This window comes from Lissotriton helveticus, chromosome 4_1 (assembly GCF_964261635.1).
Source record: "Lissotriton helveticus chromosome 4_1, aLisHel1.1, whole genome shotgun sequence".
Lineage (NCBI taxonomy): Eukaryota > Metazoa > Chordata > Amphibia > Caudata > Salamandridae > Lissotriton > Lissotriton helveticus.
The window spans coordinates 719689473-719711355 of record NC_136063.1 but is presented as its reverse complement, the minus strand read 5'-3'; the positions used below and the strand labels follow the sequence as shown (position 1 = coordinate 719711355).

Genomic DNA, 21883 nt, shown 5'->3' with positions numbered 1-21883 from the left:
GTGGAATATGGGTTACACCACACGCAGTACCTGAAATATGCGCTGGTACGCCACGCCTGGAGGGCGGAAACGATGCTCTCAGGGCCATTGCTGGAGTACGCTCCGCTTGAGGGGCGTTTGTTGCAGGAGCACGTCCAAACTAAAATAGTCTCCTTGGCATATAAAACTCTGATCAATAACATGCCGGACGGACTGGTGAAACTGAAAGTTACGTGGGAGTCAAACCTGGGAGAGATGGACACACTTGATTGGGAGACGGCCCTGATGCACCCTAGGGACGTTGCGATAACGTCCCGACTTCGACTCATACAATATAAAATTCTCCATAGGTTCTATTATGACAGACATCGCTTACACCAGATGGGGTGAGCCAGCGACCCTAATTGTTTGCGCTGTGGCTGTGCGGAGGGAAACTTTCATCATACTATCTGGGAATGCCGGGTTATACAGGAATACTGGGACAAGGTACTGGGGGAGCTCGGCGACATACTGGAAGCGGTCCTCCGGTGGAGCCTAAACTGGTTCTATTGGGCATAACAAATAAGGTGGATCTGACTCGCTCACACGTGATTTTCCTAATGCTGACATTATTGGTGGCCAAGACGGATGTGGGTCAGGCCTGGGGCGCTCCTATCCCCCCGAGCCTAGATGAATGGAGGAGGGGTATGGACATCTTCATGGCAGTGGAGAGGGTCACATATAAAGCTAGAGGTTGCCCCAAGAAGTTTAGTAGAGTGTGGGGGAAATGGAGACGATACTGTGGTCTAGACTGGGGGCTCTGATAGGGAGGGGAATGTCCTTCCTGCTGTCCCAACACATGAGGGGGAGATATGGATGACTATGGGTGACACAGCGTTGGGAGGTACATCACTGTATCCACAAGAAGTGCAATGTTCTGTGAACCTCTGGGGAGGGTGGGAGGTAAGTGGGGGTGGGGCAGGGTATGGTGGATGATCTTATGTGACATGCTTGATATGTTTATATGGTTCTAAAAATGCAAATAAAAATACTTTTTAAAAAAAACATTGCATGACAACCGTCTTGACTTTCACTTGTTGAAATTGAAGCCCTTTTTGACGATGACTTAGATGACTATCTACATCGTTTGGTGAAGATTTGCCTCAATTGGTGAGGCCGCTTGGCCTTGTGGGTGTGCACCGATCATTGCTTTTGAAGCATTAGGGAGGCCATTTTGTTTTAGCGCCATGACGCACTTACTTTTTTCTTCAACTTGCAAACCATCACCAAATGGTTCTCCTTCCCACAACCGTTGAATACCTGTCGAATGGTGGGATATTTACCTTCGTGTTGAAACAAAAAACCACACCTGAAGCACAACTTCTTTTTCTGTGGAGACTTCACTCGGAGTCCATCTGTTTCGTGCTTTGGCTTACTTTTCATGTTCATGAGTGACTCACTCTAGGCACTTCCAGCGTCCATGTCAGCAGCATGTCGATAGTACACTGCTCAGCTTTAGCAGCCATGAGAACTCACTCCAGACTGATGTTTCCCTCAGCATTCATCTCCTGGATGAATCGGACATGCATCAGTCAATAACTAGGAGACGTATAGCTTCCTCATCATTAAGTTCTTTAAACTTAGTGTTTGATCAGCGTACCCAGTCTCTAACAAATTCTTCGATTGTTTCACCAACTTTGTCATTCTTGCCTGAAAATGAACCTTTTGTAATCTACATTCGGCATTGGATTTGCCGGCCATTTGGGCATTGAACTTGAGATTCAAGGCTTCTTTGATTTGACGGTGTGCAATTTAGTGAACTCACAGCATCTTCTTTATGACTTCTTTACACCTTTCCCAGCTAGATTTTCACGGTATTTGATGATCTTCTTGTTATCTGTTTCTTCTGGCCCATCAATGAAATCATCCAATGTTTCCATCCACGCAGTAAATCGGTCGCTAATATTTTACTTCTTGACGGTATCGAATGGTGTTGGTTTCAGGAAGACAGCGGCATTATAACCATGGGTGGATCTTTCTGGTGTGGAAAGTAGTGTTCTTTCTGACATTGCTTGGTAATCCTGTTTATGCAAACGATCTCAGAGGCCTTGCGAAGTGCCAGCCTCTAGGTCATCTTTGATAATTACTGGAAATGTGGCCTCTTTTGGATTCTCCATTAGGAAAACAACCTTTCACTATTCCAATCACCGGGCTCGGCTTTCTGAGCTTTGAAGGCCTCTGGAGTTGTTCTCGGTAGCTGTGGTGGTGTGTCGTCTCCGGTACTGACTGCTCCATAAACCCAACCCAGGCACTTCTTCTGGGGCCCCTTCCCCCAATGTTGTGGTTTGAGGACTCACTTTACTCAGTTCTGGTAAGCAGATTACCATTTCTTGTATCTGAATTACTTTTCTTTTAGGCGTCTCTTTGTACTGTCTGACACCTGGTTAATATCTGCCTAGCAGCGCTTCTGATCGCAGCGTTATCTTGCAATTGGCTGTTGCTATATGCTGCTCTTTCAAAACCTGGTTGCATCTGCCTTTAGTATTATCACTCCTTATGATGTATATCATTAGGTTGTGTAGTAGTGTGGTAGGCCAACGACGTGTAGACTTCAGTAAAGTTTTCATTATCTTCAAATGCACTACACTGCACTTTGGCTCCACATACACCAAGCATTGATTATGCACTTCGATGGAGGCACACGTGGCACGCACAAGCATTTCACTGGACCATGGCAAAGTCTCTTGGGGAGCACTGTCGCATTCCAGGTCACTTTTTCCCTGGCTGGTTGCCAGTTGTAGGGTCCTACCCAGTCTGGTTATCCACTAATAATTACACCACACACAAAGTTTAGTATAACTCATCTTTATTACTCTGCGTGTAACTGCAAACTCCACATAATAACCTTGCATTTACTTTACTACAACTGAACACTTGGTTCACAGTTCTACGGAGTCCATCAAATGCTAAAAAGGTTCAGTCACTGTTAACTCACATGACACTAAACTTACTATCTCTGATGAGTTGAAACGCTTTGCAGCGAGAAGCACATTACTTCAGAACCCAAGATTAGAGCGAAATACTTAGTAAATTAGTAATATGTGCTTCCTTTTTTTATTTGTGGATTAGTTGTGGTATGTTTCTTACCTTTCTGTTCTTGAGTTCTCATGCGCTTAACAGTGTTTTGAGTAGGGATAAAATAATTAAAGTAGATCAGAAAAGTCATGACAGAGGAATGTATGTTCTCCATTGAAACAGAGGCAATTATAGGCTAGAGACACCTAATATAAAGCCATTTTTGACTACAAAAACCCGGAGTGTCCCGCCTGAATCGGATATATTGAAGTGTATGAATTTGCAGCCACCAATCTTATACTGTGTGTAGCTTACACATGTTGAAAAATGTGTAACAATCAGGATTCAAGCCAGTGACACAGGCAGCTCCCTCCCATATTCGCACCCCGACATAGTCGTGCCCTGACGTGTCCTATCATCAGTGGGGGGGTGCCAGCACTCATCCTTCCGCGGGCGCTATATTATTCCTGTCCCTATGCACACTGTGGCCTCACAAAATCCCAGCACCATCAATTTTCCATAAACTGCAGCCAACCAGAAGGCCAGCTCCCCACAGGATCATAAATATTTAGGGGGTCCCCGACTGTCTCCGAGGTGAGGGGGATCAGGATTCTACAGGGCGTCCACCAATGTCTCCCAAGCCCAGGCCATGACCACCGCGATTCCATCAGCAACAACACACTCTCATAGCTCGCCCATCTTCCCAGTTCCATCTTCCAAGCCGCCACCTGGGGGCTCCTCATGGTTTTCCAGTTGCATGCAATTTCTCTTTTTGCAAGAATAAAAGCTAAGTCCTGAAACCTGCTTGTTGCTTTATTTTTAGCAGTATTCGGATACCAAATCAAGAGACAATGCCCAGGCGCGCACAGGACTTCCCTCTCATTGACCGGTGCCAACACTCCAGTAATTTCTCCCCAATAATGTCCTACGCTCCAGCATGCCCAAAACATGTGGTGAAACTCAGCTCCCACCTCCCCATATCTCAGGCACTTTGCTCCTTCCACTGCAAGGGGTCTGATAACCCGTCCAGGCGTGAGATATGCTTTATGGAGCACATAAAAATGAATAAGCTTAAATCTGGCATTTCTGGAAACCTTAGGCATGCACTGAAGGATTCCCCCTCCTCCCCCAGTCTCCATCCAGGATGGGAATCCACAGGCCCTCCTCCCAAGGCACTCTAAGGGCTTTCAGAGTCAGAATCAGGCCTCCCTGTATCATTCTAAAAAGACAAGTTACTGCCTTAAAAGTCCCCGACAATGTAACCAAGTATTGGAAACTTTTAGTATGGAGTGGATCCTCCATGCCACTTTCCCAATGTCTGCGAATGGCCGCAGTCACAGCACAGTGGAGAAGGAACTGGGGCAGAGGTAGGTCATATCATTAGAGGAACTCCTCAAATGAGAGGAGCGCTCCATCCTCAAATAGGACCCCAAGCGTTAATGCACCTGCCTCCATCCAGTCTGCCAGAGCTCACCAATCTCCCCCATCTGGCAGCACCTCTAAAAAACCCAGGGTGTTATCTAGAAGTATGGTAGCCGCCTGTGTGCCTTCCGTAGACTCAGAGTCCAACAGGGGTGCAGCACTCGAACTTCAGTGGTATCATTCTGCCCGGAATGATGAGGCTGGAGAGGCTCCCTCATAAAACAGGGAAAATCAGGTACAAAGGGGCCCACTGCACTCCTAAGGGTAAGCCTGCCTCCAATTCATTGTGTGATCCACTAAAGTAGCGCCGCCAAGTAGTACGTCTCAAAGTCAGGAACATCCAGGCCACCCTCCCACCCAGGGGCGGCAATGTGGTCAACGCTACTCATCTCTGGCCCGCACCCGACAAAAATCCAGTAACAAGTGTATTGATGTCCCGAAATGTCACCCAAGGGATCCAGACAGGCAATACCCCCAAAAATACAACATGCGGGGAGAGCTACCATATTCAACAAAGCCATCAACAGGGTTTTCCAAAAATCAATACTGGAGTGGAACGTTAGAATGGCCTGCAATAAAAATTCCCCTCCAGTAGATCTATAGAATCGTGATATAGCTGCATCCCAAGATAGGGTAAGCACCTGGATTTCCACTGTAGAGTTCTCAAGCCTGCTGCCAACGTGAGGAAAATGCTAAGTTTTTGCCAGTTGACACTTAGACTGGAGTACGGCAGGAAAGAGTGTTAAAAGCCAAACGAAAAAGCTAGCGGAGAGTCGCAAAGCCGAGACCTATTGGTTTTGCCTGTGCTTGATAAAAATCAGTCAGCACTTTCGTGATGATGACCCCCCTTAACTGCAACTCTGTACATGTAAAACATTCAATAGCTACCACATTTGCATCACTGATGCTTCTCATATTAATATATAAAAAAGAATAACCTCTCAATTGCAAAGAGGTATACAGCATTTGAGAGATTTGACAATTTGTGCTTTGTGCCATTGTTAAAACAATAACATCTCCTCTTACCTTGTAAACAAAAAGATACTCTCTGAGAAATGCACCCTGTTGAGCTGCTGGCTGTTTGCTATCATTGATCAGTATGTGCCGGAAGGCGGATACCGCATTGTCCAGTTGCCTAAGTGTAAATGACTGACGTCCAATGGTGAAGTTAATGTGATCTTCTGCTAGACACCAGCCTTTTCCTTTGTAAACTTGCATTGCTTGACAGTAACAACGTAAAGCGTGCCGCTTCTAAAATGCAGGGAAACGGAGAAACACATGGATACAGGTTATGCTTTTGATGTGACGCATGTTTAGCAATTGAGGTAAGAACAATTTTTTTCTAGAAATAAAATGAATGAAATCTCAAGTTAAAGACAAAAACATCCACAACTGAGGTCAAAGTAAGCTTTAATTTCATAAGAACACGAACATAATGGTAACATTTGAGCCAATGTTTTTGGAAACCAATACAAATTCAAGGAGAATTTTCTATCAGTGTTATCTGTGCCATAACAGAAGAGAACTAAATTAATGCGCATCGGTCAAACAATGCCACAAAAAAGAGGATTTTTTCCTGAATTGCAAACCCTGCCATTAAGGATTGCGACTCCTCCGTGAGGTGTGCCTAGAATATCAATAACATGGTGATGGAAGGAATGCTTGAATTAATCTCAGCCACTGTTGATCGCTCCTGGCCTATATTTCACTCTGCACAGACTTGCCATATGCAAATCAGTACTGGTCCAGCTCGATTGTCAAGGCAGTAGTGCCTCATGAAAATATGTACAGACGCCCATTGTACAGCATGACAGATGTCCAGAACAAGTACAAAGAAGTAGTAGCAGCCTTGTCTCTGGAGAAATGAGCCTTCAGTGCCTCTGGGAGCCACTTCTTGGCCAGTGCGTAGCGGGTCTTAATGCAACGAACTACCCACTGTGACAAAGTCCTTTTCTACACACCTTCTTTTCTTTGTCCCAGAGAATTCCACAAAGAGCTGGTCATCCTCCTGATGTTCTTTGATGCGATCAATGTAGAAGGTTATGGCTCATTTGGGGTCCAAATTATGGAGTCTCTCTTCCTCATTTGCACGGTGAGACGGAGCAAAAATTGTTGAGGGTGATGGACTGCTGGAGGTTCCTTTGCACAAAGAATATGCTGCCATGGAAAAAGGACTGCTAGGAGCTGAAGAAGGAGGTGCAGAAAGCTGTACTGCAATCTGTGGAAGGACCTGAATTGCCTGGATGGGTTTTGAGGGCTGGTGACCCTGCGGCTCCTTTGGCGTGCCATTTAGTTAAAGTGTCAATGCCAGCTTAACGATTGCGGCAATCATATACTATGGTCGCAAACATACTAAGGGCCTGTGATAGTGATGAGGCTGAAGAACTGTGACCACATGTCGTTAGTCACCCTCACAGGAGCCTTAAAGGCCTAGAGAAGGTGGGCGCTTTAACAAAATGGCATTCCACTTTGGTGGATTTTCTTGACCTCTGTTGATCAACACGAAAGCCTGAAGTGGGCTCTTACTTTTGAGTGGTGTTTCCTTAATTGCCCCAAGAAAGACTCAGCAATGAATTAGCATCCAACACCAAGAGGCCCTGGAAAGATGCTGCCTGTGGATGTACCAACGCTGCTTCTTCAGCTGGAGCATGCACCGGCACAACAAGGCAATATAAGAGACACCAGTAATTTTGGTCAGGTCCGTGTTGTTGCGTCTATTCTTAGGGTCTGGTCCTATTTCCTAAAGCCCCCCCTGTGCAGTATGGTGTTTAAAGGTTATGACTGTCTGATAAGGAACTATGGCTTATTTTAAATTTGGCATTATTTTTGATGTACTCTTTACCCCGTGAACTTTTGAGATAGGGGAGTCATTTGAAAAAAAGAAAAAAAGAAAACTTTTTTCGAAATATTGTACATCAATTAAAGGAATTAAGAATAGTGCCCAATTGGACCAGGTCATGCATTTTGAATGACCTATTTCCTAAAGCGCCAGTACCCAATTTACAATGGAAAAAGTTGGTCGGTCTGCAAAAGACTAACAAAGATACAGTGTACACATGCATCAATATGGGAGGACTGTGAACTTTAGAAACAATTGTTGAGTGCTATCCAGTGACTTAGAAAGGGGGAAGGCAGGAACCTAGAAGGGCATGCCAGCAAACAAGTTACTTACCTTCTTAACACTCTTTTTAGTGGATACTACATTTAACCACAAATTCCTCACCTTTTCAATTCCCCCACAGTGTGCATGATTGTATCTGGAACTTCTCAAGACAATTCGCCCAAGCACGGACTGGTGACACCATCAGACTCTGCAGTTATACCACACCAGCTGTGACAGTACAGGCATTGAATCAGCAATGTCAGTTTACTTAGCAACTTTTCCACTGGCTCAGACGTGGAACAGCCATAGTATATTTCAAACTTGCCGCCTTATCTGAATCCTCTGTAACTGGTTCTTATCAAGGATGCAGTTAACCGTCGATTCCTCACCTATTACATTATAAAAGGAAGAGGGTCTGAGGAGTTGACCTTACAGCAGGAGGTCCTGCGGAATTAAGCAGGTGAAATAGTCCACTCTGCAGAACTGAGAATCTAGTCAGTAGTTCCTGGAGAAGATAAAGACTGACACCCAAAGGGCTGCATGGAAGGTGTCCAATACTAGAACAATCCTCAACAGCGCTATAGTGATAGAACTGGCTCTAGTAGAAGGGGCCCGAAGGCCTTCAGAAGGCTCCTTGCTGGCCAGGGCATTGCCTGTTTTTATGCATGGAACTATCCATCTGGACAAGGTCTGATTTTTGACCCCTCTTCCTTTCTACGCCCCAGCAAACTCAATAACGAGCATTTGCAATGCAACAGGTCTCGCATTACTGATAGTTTGAGGTATTGGTGTTGCAAAATATAATGGAACGCCAATAGCTCATACTTGCTATGCCCATATATACAATTAATAGCTTTGAAATGTGACAAAATTATATTAATTCCAGATTAAGTTGTACTCTATGTGGAGCTGATGAAGGGTAATTTATAGAAGGTTTAATATAAATGTGAGATGTGTAGGTGCAGTACCGCAAGCTGCTCCTAGATGTCCCTAGTGAGCATCATAAACTTTGAAGAAATGGTAAATCCATCCTACCCATAATGCATTGTATGGAAAACCGTGCCACAGCACATCAATATATACAATTAGTATCTTTAAAATGTGACAAAATAATTATTATATTAATTCCAGATTAGGTTGTACTCTTATGTGGAGCTGATGAAGGGAAATTTATAGACGTCTAATATAAATGCGAGATGTGCTAGCCAGTACAGTAATCGCTGCTAACCTTGTTTAGGATCAAGTGAGTGTCCTGTCTGAAGGCCTTTAAGAAAATAGTGCCTTGAGGTTGTAATTAAAACCTAGGGTGTAACAACACATGTAATAGGGTGTGTCCTCATGGGAGGCTAAAAAAAGAGACAGAGTTAATAAGAAGGGACTACAAAGCCTAATAACCAATGAAAAGCAACCATTTACAAAGGACAGGTACATGAGCCAATTAAAAAGATGAGCGGGAAGTAGGCAGTGCTTTATTCATATATCCTGAATACAGCATGTCTCGAAGAGCAGCGCAAGTACTGCCTAGGCGAGACCTAAAAATGTATTCATCCATAAGATCATTCTTAGTGCATTTGCTGTGAAAAACAAAGGGCTCTTTTCAGTTGAAAATGGGTGAAGCCTCTCCCTGTCTGTGGAGGTAAGAGGGGTAGAGTACAAGGAGGAAGAGTCATGCATTACCTCTCATGCTAAGATGACACTACTTTTGACAGAAACAAAGCCAAGTCTTTTGCATCAACTTGTCAGGGAAGAAGATGGTAGATGGAGGCTCTCCTAACAGTGCCTGCGGCTCAGTGAAATGGCATTTTGAAGTAATTGTGATGAGGAATACGGTTTTAATTGTCAGCAATCTCAAAGAACAATTATGCAGAGGCTTGAAGGCATGCACATCAAGCAAGGCCCAAGTTAAGACCCCAATGAGTCATTACAAAGGGCTCAGGAGGGAGTCCATCCGTCCTCTTAAGAAATGCATCAGAACAGTTGACTTGAATATTAAACGTTGGTCAGGCAAAAACAGAAAGGGTCAACAAATAAGCTTTAACGGGGACCACAGAAAACCTGCTTGGGCAAGTGACAAAACAAGCAAACATCAACCCAACAGCCTCCGCTCTAGACCACAAATTTGTCCCAACAACTAGAATAAATGGACTTGGTAGGTGGGTACCGAGTCACAAGGATAACATCCACTACTTATGCAGATACAATAAACCTGCTCAGCTGGTCCTACTCAATCTCCAAATATGTAGGTATAAGTTACGTAGAATCGTGTGCAGAACCTTGTCCTGTCCTGTTGCTGCGACAGAAACTCCTCCCGAAAAGGCAGACGGGAGATGCTCAGGAAGTCTGAATACCACTCTCCTGCTCAATCCGCAGCTAACAGGATGGATTGGGAATCAATCCTTACTGATTAAATGGAAAAGACACCAAGAAAATGAAGGTATAAAATGGTCCGTGCAATTTCCCACAAATGGAGTCTCATGCCCATACAACTTGGTATTCCTAGATCACAACAAGCATCTCCACTAACTTGTTGCATATAACTTCTAATGCTGTGTGTACCACATTTTGGGCTAATAAAGGGAATTCAAAGTTATTTGTGGCATAGATAACATTATAAATCATGGAATACAAATTGTCCCCTGCGCATTTCTTCAGATAGTGATGTTTGCCTTCTTGTTGCCATATTTATTAAGTGCCATTTCAAATCATCACAGCGAGGTGCTAGATTCATTTTTGCTCTAATTGAATAGGATTTATACAGTAATTGAAAACTGAATAAATGATCTGGAAAATATTATTAACAAAAGAAGCTTGTCATGTTCTTGTGCAATACTGAAGGCAACCTAACCCTCAAAATAGCAACAGCATCAGAATTTTGTTAAATGTAGTTATTACAAAGTAACTTTTGACCTGTTAAAATCAAAAGTAAAATCCACCTCATCATGTACTAGATGCAGCAAGAATGTGGATAACTTGTCTCATATCCTCAATACTCTCCACTCAAATACAATTGTGAGTAACATTTTCCAAGCTCAACAGATGTTAAATCAAAAATGCAAGAACAGTGCAGCTAATTTTATTGTGTGCAGACGAGCACATATAAGAACATTCTGAGGAATTTATATTTCATAATGTGGCTATTGTTAAGACTAGTATTTACACTGGATAGATATCATAACTGATAGTTATGTGGAATGGTGCAATATGGGTATTAGGCAATCCTGCATTGCTAACAAAAGGGAGAGAAATGGGAGCTAAAGGACAGAATTTTGGAAATATGTAGCAAATCCTTAACTGCATTTGAAACATTGTTCTTTAATGTGATATGAATGCACATCAAGCAATGCTCTAAAATATTTACTTAGTTTTTACCAATTTTCAGCTACATTTTGTGGTCTAGATGGTTGAGACAGTTCCGCAATTATTGTTTGTGCATCACTGTGGAAGCAAGTCCATCTCTAAGAGATCACCAGTAAAACCAATCGGCATCCCAGATTAACTAATTTCATATATTTCTGCCAGATAGCCAACACTACTTATCTTAGGTATAAGAATCACAAACGTAAAAGGGGTTAGGTATATCCTTGTCTCTTTCAATTTCTGGTGGTGGAGCCAGGAGATTTCAGTTTTAATGCCAGCTTCTCGACACTAAAACAAATAGCATGATAGAGGAAAATCATGTTATCTTTCTGTGCCCCAGTTTCAATATCTGTCAAAGTTGAAGTACTTGCATTCAGGCCAAATACCAGCATTAACAGTTGTAAAATAAAACCTGAAATTCAAACAGATGGAGGCCTGGAATGCCAGATCAATCTTTGGGACAACTGTGGATCTATTTTTAGGCCATATGGCTTGGTGTGCAAACTGGATATTTCTGTAGGAGGAACGTTATCAGGAGAAGACCCCCACATCAACTTCCTAGATCTCCTATCCAGCTCCATTGTGTTTATTAGAAGTGGCCAAGGACATCTAAGACAAGGGGGTGTGTTGTGTCCTAAAATGAACAACATAGCCTCCAGGTACATAAGCACTTGGGTAATGCAATATCTCAGAGGATAGTGGAACTAGCCAATGATTTTTGGCACTTTTGCCTAGACAGAGGCCAAGGATAAAGTTGTGTTGCATCCTTCAAAAAATTGACAATGTTATTTGCCTTCAAGAACATCAATTACCTGGGTGATATGAAATCTCAAAATCTGGGGGAACTATAAAAATAAATTGCCACTTATTCCTAGACAGCAAGATCCATGTGAGGGAGGAATACAGTCGCAGCAAACAGAATTATGGTAGGGGATTAAAACTCCAAAGACCTGAAGGTGCTAGTGACTGAATACAGAACACAAAGGCATTTTACGCATTCATGTGCCGAAAGGAGGAGGGGGGGGTGCTGTGACACAGATCTCATTGCATGGAGTCTGAAGGCAGAGATTCCAAAACTTCCAAGGCTTTCCATGTGAGAAAAAGACTGGAAGGCATGTTGAAATCAATGGATTCCACATTTAAGAATTTTCATTTTAAACCAGAGGGTGACATTGCTTCTCTGATTTTGAAGGAGTTCTCAACTTGCAAAATCCTTGAGTTTCGGTCCTGGAATAGAATGTAAAATTTCCTAGCTAGAGTTACAGAATGATGAGATCCTGTCAAGAACATGAAGTTGAGAAGTATCTAAACCGGTAAGAAGGATAATCATTGTTACATCCTACTACACGGATTGACTGAATAATATTTATCAGAAAAATATAGTTCTTTGTCTAACCTTAGGATTGATTTATTTTAGTTAATGATAGCTAATCAATATTTTTTGGGACTAGAACATGATGGTACTGTCATATTGAGTTGTGAGTTATTTCTAAGTGTGTTTCCCCCTTGTACTTAACAGGGACCTCAGAGGAGAGCACTGATATTTTCTGGTGCTTTGTCTTTCTCTGGCTGGATCATTTATAAATAGAAGGAGGACCTGCATACAAAGAAATAGGAACTACTGGAGTCTCTCCCATTTAGGAACTGAAAACTGGTTGACAAATGGAATGTTGCTTTTTATAATTTGTGTTATATGAAGGAAGGAAAATGCTACATTCCCAGTATGCATCTGTTCTTGGCATGTAGAGCTGTAGATTCACATGCTTTGCATAGCCTGCCATCTAGTGTTGGGTCCGGATGTTTGCACTTTGTTTTTGTCCGAAGAAGTCTTTTCCAGTCACGAGGTAGGTGACTCCTCCTTTCAGTGATAGGACGCATGGACATCGGCTCCATTGTTCTGATTGTTTGCCGCAGAGGGTGATAATGGAGTTAGTAAGAGTAGATGTCCATGTATATATGTATCTAAGTAAAATATTACTGCAACAGTTATAGGTACCCAGAGAGGCGGGTCGGAGCATGTGAATCTCCAGCTGTACATGCCAAGAACAGATGCATACTGGGTAAGTAGCATTTTCCGTTCGAGGCATGTTCGAGGCATGTGAGCTGTAGATCACATGTTTAGCATAGAATATATAGCAGGTATCTCCCAAAGTGCTGGCTAACCTGTAGCTGTTGCAGTAGTCTGAAATAGTGCATGTAAAACTGCTTGGCCCACATTAGCTTGCTGTCTTGCCAACACATCTACACAATAGTGTAGTGTAGTTCCTATTATCCCAATAGGCTCTGCGCATTGGAATAATATCTTCAATAGTATAGACGTAGGACAGAGGTTAACTAGGTCTTCTACTGACGATATTAGACTTAAAGTTTAGTGTTTCCCAGCTAGCTCAGAGTTCACTAGAAACTTTCTCGAATAGACAAGGAGGAGTTTAACCTCCCTGGATAGACAAGAAGGGATTTAGTTTCTGACAACCATAGAACATGACAACGTTGCTCTCCACTAATCAAGAGTGTATCTCTAGAGTCGTGTGAAAACAAAAGACAACTTTATTTTACTCAGTCAGTTCAGTTCATTCTTAGTTTCACCAGATTGTAGAGAAAAGGAAGAGACGGGCGTGTTCAATAAAAGATGTTATTTATTGATCAGTCTCTTTTCTCATACAAGAGAAATGAATCGCTATTATTGCAATACTTATTGTTAAGTAGAGTGCATACAGTAAAAACAGAATTATAAAATAATACTGTAAAAGCATTGATATGGTTTCTTAGCCATATGATACTTAAAATTGATAAAATAGATACATACATATATACATTGACTAATTGTACTCAACTGGTGCTTCTAACTACGCCTACCCCAATGTACCTGACCTAAGCCTAATACGTGGGCGGGAGTAGATAAGTAGCAGTTTAAGTTAAGTTTGCTTTGCCAAGAGTCTGCTTCAAGAATTCTCTGCAAGGGGTTATTCAGTTCAGTACCTGGGATTTAGAAGGCTGGAGGGCTGGTATCTCTATCTCAGGGCTTGATATCCCAGCTGCCTGCAAGGGCGGCTGGAAGCGCCGGAGCTGGATTTCTCGGCAGGAGAAAAGGCAGCGTCTCTCTCTCAGCGCGTCAGAAAGGAGGGGCAGCGTCTGTGGGCTTCGCTGTCAGCTGGGCTCCTCGGCAAGTCTCGCTGCTCCAATCTTGTCACCACCTCGTGTGTTTGCTTAAGGCAATGTCGGTATTATTTATACCTGAAAGGTGCCGAGATTGACGTAAGGATGGACATAAATACGTCAATAAGGATGTCATACAAACTGATTGTTCGCACATTCTTTACTGAAGTTCTCGGCTAAATCAAAACAATTGCTACGGGGATTTCCCAGGTCGCTGTAGGTTTGATTTGTTTTGAGAACACCGTATGCCTATAAGGGGGCTGGAGAAATAGTGCTTGCCTAATGAGATGGCATGCGCTATGACCTAATCAGATAACGGGCTTCTGTGCCGTTGTATGGCTGCTAGTTAATTATTAACCAGACAAGGGTCAGAAATAGGGGGATCGATACAGTACCCATAGTAAATACATCACACCCACTCCACGTAATCTATGTCCATATTTACAAATCTAGGCATAGTAAACAAAACTAGTAGTGCATGTGTATACCGAACCACCCCAAAATACAATCAAATGCATTTTGAAAATTGGAAATGCGAAATACACGAAAAGATGAGTATAGTTACTATATGCACTTCAAGCAGTATAATAATGTAAAATCTAATACGCATATTTTGAAATCAGCATGAACGAAATGCGGAAATTACACATGAAATGGCTCTTAATACAGAAGAAAAAATTCGAGACCATCTCATCACAAAATCATAAATACTTGTGAACATGCTAGAGGGTAGCTAATGTCTCTAGAGTAGCTAAAAATAGAAATTTTGTTCTCTAAGAATAGTTTTACTTTAAGCAGAAGATAAGTGTCCCAAAAAATCGTAAATATTTTTGGAAATGGAAAAAAAAAATGTCCCGCTCTCCGTAAAAACTGGTGAGAAAATGTCTTATTGCTTTATTTTCAAAGTTGAAGGCCAAATTCAGGGTGTAGGGAACGCCGTGTGCTAGTTTGTTAAAAGTCATTCTTTCTGCTCTGGTGAAAACATCATATTGTTGAGACTTTCGAAAAAACTGTCAACTGCTTCTTGCGAAAGTTCCACTAACTCGGAAAAATGTATTAACATGCATTCATGAGCATGATTGCCTTCATTGATGTTTCGATCAGCATAGCTGACAGAAGGTCGTACCTGATCGATGCTGCTTTCATCTTGTACTTCACTACCCTTCAATCATAGTGGTGAAGTCTCCACGAATGCCGTCATCAGGATTGGTAGCAGCTGGGGACAGTACAATGCATGAGCCGTTACCGGACCCAACAAAGTCTCTGCGTCCATTGGCACATCCGATTGTAGTGTCAGACAGGTGTCCAACACGCATTCTTCGCCGCATAGCAAGCACCTTAATACAGGCATAACACAACTTTGCCACATCGGTCTAAATGAAAGAAACCAAGTCATGTTCAGGTCTCTAAGCCGGACTATTCCAAGGACTTTAGTTATGCGGTCCCTGTAGCGTATGGCTAGGATTGTTTCTTCCATTGTCGCTGGTGTCTTGTCTGTGACGTGGTTTGCCATAGCGAAGTAACAGGATCAAAAATAGGATGCCTGCCACTAGTCCCAAAAGGAGAGGAAGTCCGCCAAAGATGGAATGGACAAAATCAGGAAAAATACCCAGGATGGCTTTGAATGGGGTTAAAGCTCCCGAAAACACTGTCTTAAATACACTCGAGATTCCACTTGTATCAGAAATATTTAAGATTTCGCTCAGTATTTCTGCGAAATGTATGGGGGAATTGGTTGATAACAGTGAATGAATCTCTGCAGTTGTCCTTGCAACTTGGAGATCATACGTTTCTTTAGATGACGTTAACCGGGTTGGCGTCTGTAGGAGCACAGTCTTCATTCTGCTTAAAGTATCAATTCGAATAGAAGAAATTTTCAAACTGGGCCATAACCTTGCCTCCCTGTCTCGAGCATCGTTTGGGAACAATACTCGTTCTAAGCACATGACCTTCGTAGTCACGGTTATGAGATAAGGTTTTCCGGGCAGCAGACTGCAACATCTGCGATCTACAATTAGAATGTAACTCCCGTTCGAGAGTCTCCTAAAGAATGGTTCTATTTGTGTTGCAGGTGTGCCTAGCTGGTGACATGAAAGGTTATTTGTAGTCCCTTCACAGGCTCCATGCAAACTAATACCCTGACACAGAAGTGTGCCGCTTAGTGACCTTGCACAATTATTGCCACTAAGAAACACATTCTGGCCTTTATTACTAACACATGTGTGTGTATAGGGCAGGTTCCATGTTGACTTAATGTACCCTTTACCCAACCTTTCATACTGGCCTGCCTGTATATATTTTTGGCAGTATTGAAACTGGAAAGTTGTTATCGGGATATTAATTATCCCATGTATTATCCATTCAATAACAGGTCGTTCTGACATGTCAATGGTAATCTCTCAAGTTTTTCAATGCTCAGAATTGTATAGTCAGCACCCTTCTGTGCCAAACTGATTTGTTTATCAGTAAGGTTAAAGATATTAAATAGTGACGTTGTGTTGATTAAACGCCAAGGCACATAGCCTGAACGCAGATTTTGTAACGTCCAGCCAAGTTGTACAATAGAACGCATTTGGGACTGACCGTGTTGTAACATCAGTAAGTCTTGCGATATTATATCGATTGCTGAAGAGACAATACTGTCCAGTGAATATATTCTGGAGGACAGAGCCATTAACCCATTGTCCACAACAGAAAGTGATTATTCTAAATTAATACGGTCAATTTCCCGTAGTTTTTCTGCTGTCTCAATTTGAGTTTCTTTCCAAGCTTCATTGTAAGCTGCATATATAGAGGCCGCTATGAAACGTTTTTGACGCTGTTTGCGTGGTCCCATAATGAAATCACGCAAGTCAGCACCCTCTTGTAGTAAAGTTAGGTGTTGCTTAATTTCTGCCAGTGTGGATGTTTGTAGCCATTGAAGGCAGAGCTTGCCCACACTGTAAGTAGTTACTATCCCTGGATGTTGTCTTTGGGAATATATAGGGTCTGGCCTGGTCAATTTGAACCCCTGTATTTTGTTCAGGAATCTGTCTTGACAGTTATTTGTGTCTGTGGGCCAGATCAACCATTGTTTCCAATCAGGATGTGTTCTGTTTTGGTTTAAAATATGGTTCACGTCTATTTCAACATCTATAGAGCTATTACTGTTCGTTGTTGGCTTTGGAATAGACGGTTTGTTTAAGTCTTTGATTTTGGCTAAGCCAAGACAGGTAGTTTGTTGAATAGTGCCATTCAAAAATATAATTTGTTCTGGGATCATGCAGGCTCTGAACAATGATTCTATACCTTGTACTTGCCAATCTTTTGTACCCCAAACAGTTTTTGTTTCAATGTTATTGTTCCAGAAATCAAAACCAAATGTATTCATTTGCTCAAAAAATGAATCTGAATATATCAATTTCGTGTTTGTAAGCATGGTCTTCATACCTGTCTTATTCGACAATTTGAAATAAAATGTTTCTGTATTACTTGTGTTAAACCCTGAAAAATATGAATATTTATCATAAAATGTTTTAGAACTACCCTTCGGAGGAGTAGCACAATGTTCCCATTGGTTATATTTTAAAAAATTTCTAGGTTGTGCAGATTTATGGAGATAATGGTTACCATAGTGGTTGTAGCAGAACATTTGATCATAATTAGACGAACCCTGCAAATAATCATGTTCTGTAAATTTAGCAGACATTACTAGGTCAGACATCATATCATTAATACTTTCAAAGTCCCAATCATCAGCAAATGTGCTTGGTTTTACAAAGTCACTTAACGAGATCTTAAATTGATGTGGATACTATACTGGTATAGGATTGGCTGTGAAGTTCACTGAAGAAAGTTCTCTTTTCTTGACGTGTGAAGATGTGTGTGGTTTAAGGACCAAGTTGATTTTCTGGCTTGCTGTGTCCATTTTAGCATATTTTCCCTCAATGAAATGTCCCAAGCATAGTACCATGATGAGCCAAAGTATGAGGACAAATGCACCTAATGTCACCCAAATTTCAATCCATGGAGAAGTCAGATAGGTTCCCTTTAGTTGAAGAAAAAGTTCCTTTGCTTTGTCTTTAAAAGTTTTTGTTGATGGCTGTACTTCTGGTTCACTTGGATCTTCAGAAAAATCATCGAAGTTGATGAAGTAGCCGGATGCCGTTCTGTCAATTGTTCCAATTGCTTCTGGATTACTTTTTGCTTTTGGATTTTGCTTTGTTTCATTAGAAAAGTCTGTAGTTACATCATCGTAGGTCGGTGTTTCTTGATGAAAAGCTTTGATTTGGGGTTTAAGAGGTTCAAGTTCCATTGCTTTGTTGCATAGTCCTTGTTGTTTCACTGTAGATTTTTCAAATGTGATCAGTCTTTCAGTTTGAACCTCTGTGGATGTAGCAAACTTTGGGGTTCTGCTACTTCTTGGGAGTCCACTTGGCCTACTATTTGTTATCGGCCACATGATTGTGGTTTAACCAGGTCGATGGATATGACTTGGTTCTCCTTTTTACCAGCAAGGGGCGGTAGTACTACTGATCTTGTCCCGTTGATAGACAAGACAGGAACTGCTTTTCTGTAAGAAGGCCCAAATTCCTTCTTTACCGCGATCTTCTCTCTGACCAGATCCCCGACTTTTGGAATCCAGACAGGTCTTGCTGGGACAGGTGGTTTTTCTTCAGTGGTTGTTGGCAGTTGTTTCAACTTTATGTTGCTCAGGTCTCTTCTTGTTTCATTTAAGTCCTGTAAAATAGCCAAGCGATCTTTGATATCAAAGCATTTTTCTTTAACCACTGAAGTCTGACTATCTAAGTCCTGGACTAACATTCTAGTCCCAAACAATAGTTCGTACGGACTGAGACCTCTCAGAGAATTTCTTGGCAGGTTATTTAGACTACGTTGGACACTTATTAAATGTTTGACCCACCCAGCTCCCGAACCTAATACCTTTGCTGTTATAGATTGCTTTATGCCTTGGTTTTTTCTTTACACCATCCCGTTTCCCTCAGGAAGGAAGTGAGAAGAGTCCCGCAATGCAATGTTCATTCTGGCCAGGCACCCCCCATAAGCTGTTTTAGAGCTAAAGGAAAGATTTTGGTCAGAACGTAACTTGCTTCTAGCGTATATGCCATTATAGACTCGCCAATCTTTGTATAACAGTTCCGACGTCAGCCGAAAGTTGGGGTCTACATTATAAGTGAAAATAGTCTCTACATGTTAATATGACGCATTATTCATACTGGGTGTGTTTATGTTGGTAACCTATTCCTTATTGAGCGAAAAGCCGTGGGAATATACCGTTTCGTTCACCACTGCGATCTCTGTTGCAGTTTGGACAGTTCCTCGCGAATAGGTGTTGGTCCAGACTCATTCCTGGCCACCAGTATGTGGTTTGTAATTCTGCTAGAGAATCTTTAATTGTGCGATGTCTTAGACCCTCGCCAATATGTGCGTCTACTATTAACAAGACTCTCTTGTCCGTGTTTGGAATTACTCTATCCCCCACTCCAGGGATTCGAGCAAAAGGGACTGAGTTTGCATCGATTATGTATGTATAACTGAGTGGATAATTGATCGGTAGCGCTGAGCAGTCGCCTTTTGATGACGTTTTTACTGCCAGCACAGTTTCACCGTCAATGTATTTTACTGCACGCTTTTTTGTAGCTACGGAAGCCGATTCAGTTGCTACCGCTGTGGCTGTCTCAGCCAATGAATTCCCTGCAACGTGAACGCCATCACGCTGATGACTCAGTAAATGTATCACGTGAGTTTTTGGTAGTTCTTTCTGTAAAAGAACTACTTGTTCCCAAAGCACTTTTTGCTTTATTGTTGCACCTGTGTCATCTTTGTAACCGTTTTGAATCCATTTCTGTAAATCGTTATTGTATGATTTGATGCAGTAATACGAATCGCACACTATAAGTGTCGGGAATTCGCGATCGGCATTATCTAGCGCCATTTTTAACGCTATTATTTCAGTTTGTTGTTCTGAATTATTTTCCACTGAGTGTGTTTTTGTAAATAGAGGTCTCAATTTACCTCCGCGCCACACGTCTTTTACAATTTCGCATGTGGCGTTGTTAGCCAGCTCTCCCCAGACTGAGGGTTGAGCATGACCGTCTGTATATATTACACAGGCGTACTGTCGTAAAGGCAGAATGTCGATTGGCAGAGGGTATTCTCTCTCATATTCTAGATATTTTAATTCTTTCATTTCCGGGTCAAAATAGTATTTTACCTTGTCTGTAGCAACAGAATTTACCCATTGTATCCATTCTGGATTCAGTGCCGTTGTCGGTAAATTGCATGGTGTTGTTAATGCCTCAAAAGCTGATTCTGCTGTTCTGACTGTAACCTGTCTACCGTCGGCTTGGTATTTTTCTTTTGCTACAGCTGTTTGAACCGCATGAACAATGTTTTCCTTAATGCTGAACCTTTTTTCAGCTTCTGTGTACAAATGTGATTTGTATGCAATTGGTACCTTCTCTCCCTCATTAGAGGTCAGGTATGTGAATCCGCATCTTCCTGGGATGACTCGAATCACAAGGTTGCGTGTGTTATCACGTGTTTGTAATTTTGTTTTAACTAACATATCTGTTTGTAAAGATCTCAAAATTTCTGTGTGTTTTTGAGTCCAATTGATTCTTTTAAAATCTGGTTTTATAAGATCATAGAGAGGTTTAACTCTCTCTGCATAATTTATAATGTAAGTTCTTCCGAAATTTAGGAAACCTAGAATTGATTGTAAGTTTTTTAGTGTTCTAGGTGCTTGGATTACCGCACATTTCTCTAGGAAATTGTCAGCCAGGCTTTTGCCTTCACTTGATAGTTCATATCCTAAAAACAGGACAGTTAGATGGGCAATTCTTGATTTTTTAAAGTTGAATTTGTAACCCTCTGCTGCGAACCCAAGTATTATGGTGTTCACCCTCTTCAAGTGAGTATCCAAGTCATCATCTGTTAGATAGATGTCATCGACATAAGATAATGCCTCATCATCATATATTTGTAGTAACTGTTACTCTTGCTGAAAATAATCCTGGGCTGTTCTTGAACCCCTGGGGCAAACAACAGAAATTTTTTTGCGCGCCATTTATTGAGAACGCGGTCAAATATCTGCTCTCTGGTGCTATATTTTGACAGAAGAATCCATTAGAGATGTCTAATGTTAATTTTTTTGCGCACTATGTTATTCATTAGTGCAGCACTATGCGAGTTTTGTACTGCAAAGGTTTTGCAACATGAGTTAAGGTGTCTGTAGTCCAAAACAAGACGATATGAATTATCTGGTTTGGAGACAGGAAACAAAGGATTATTCATTTGTGAGGTGCAAGTTTCAATCACCCCCTGGTATTCAAGTTGATCTAGGATCTCTTTTACCCGTTTTTTAGCTTCTTGCTTAATTGGGTACTGCCTCTGTGCAGTAGGTTGTGATTTTAACTGGATTTTGTGAGGAGGAGAGTCCTCATCCCATCCCACATGGTTTTTATATAATGCAGGAGCTTGGGCTACTGCCCACTTTCTTGCAAGTGTATATTTTTTATGAATTGGAATATGATTTGAGAAGGCAGGCATAATTATTTCTTCGCCATGAGGGCACTCCCTGACAAACTCTGGTGGCCAGTCTCTTTCAGCTAGAAGGATGTCATAGCCCTTGGAGAGATTATCCCAAAAGAGACCCCTTATTTTCCTAGTCTTATCCCCCTCTATACGCAATGTTATTTCATATATTTTATGAGGTTTGCTAACTCTGGTATCTGCAGTTTCCACCTGAATGTATTCATTCGTGTCCACTGTCTCCAGATGAGTCATAAGGATCTTGCGAGCTATGCTCAC

At 41.8% G+C, this 21883-nt stretch overlaps 1 protein-coding gene across 4 annotated transcripts in view; it reads right to left on the bottom strand.

Annotated features, from left to right (window-relative positions):
- Window positions 1-21883, bottom strand: part of TRAPPC8 (trafficking protein particle complex subunit 8) — a 1467367-nt gene that overhangs the window by 669500 nt on the left and 775984 nt on the right. For all 4 annotated transcript variants that reach the window (XM_078687367.1, XM_078687364.1, XM_078687365.1 and 1 more), the window contains one exon: window positions 5482-5706. In XM_078687367.1, coding sequence (XP_078543493.1) covers window positions 5482-5706 — 225 coding nt within the window. The remainder of the gene's footprint in view (window positions 1-5481; window positions 5707-21883) is intronic.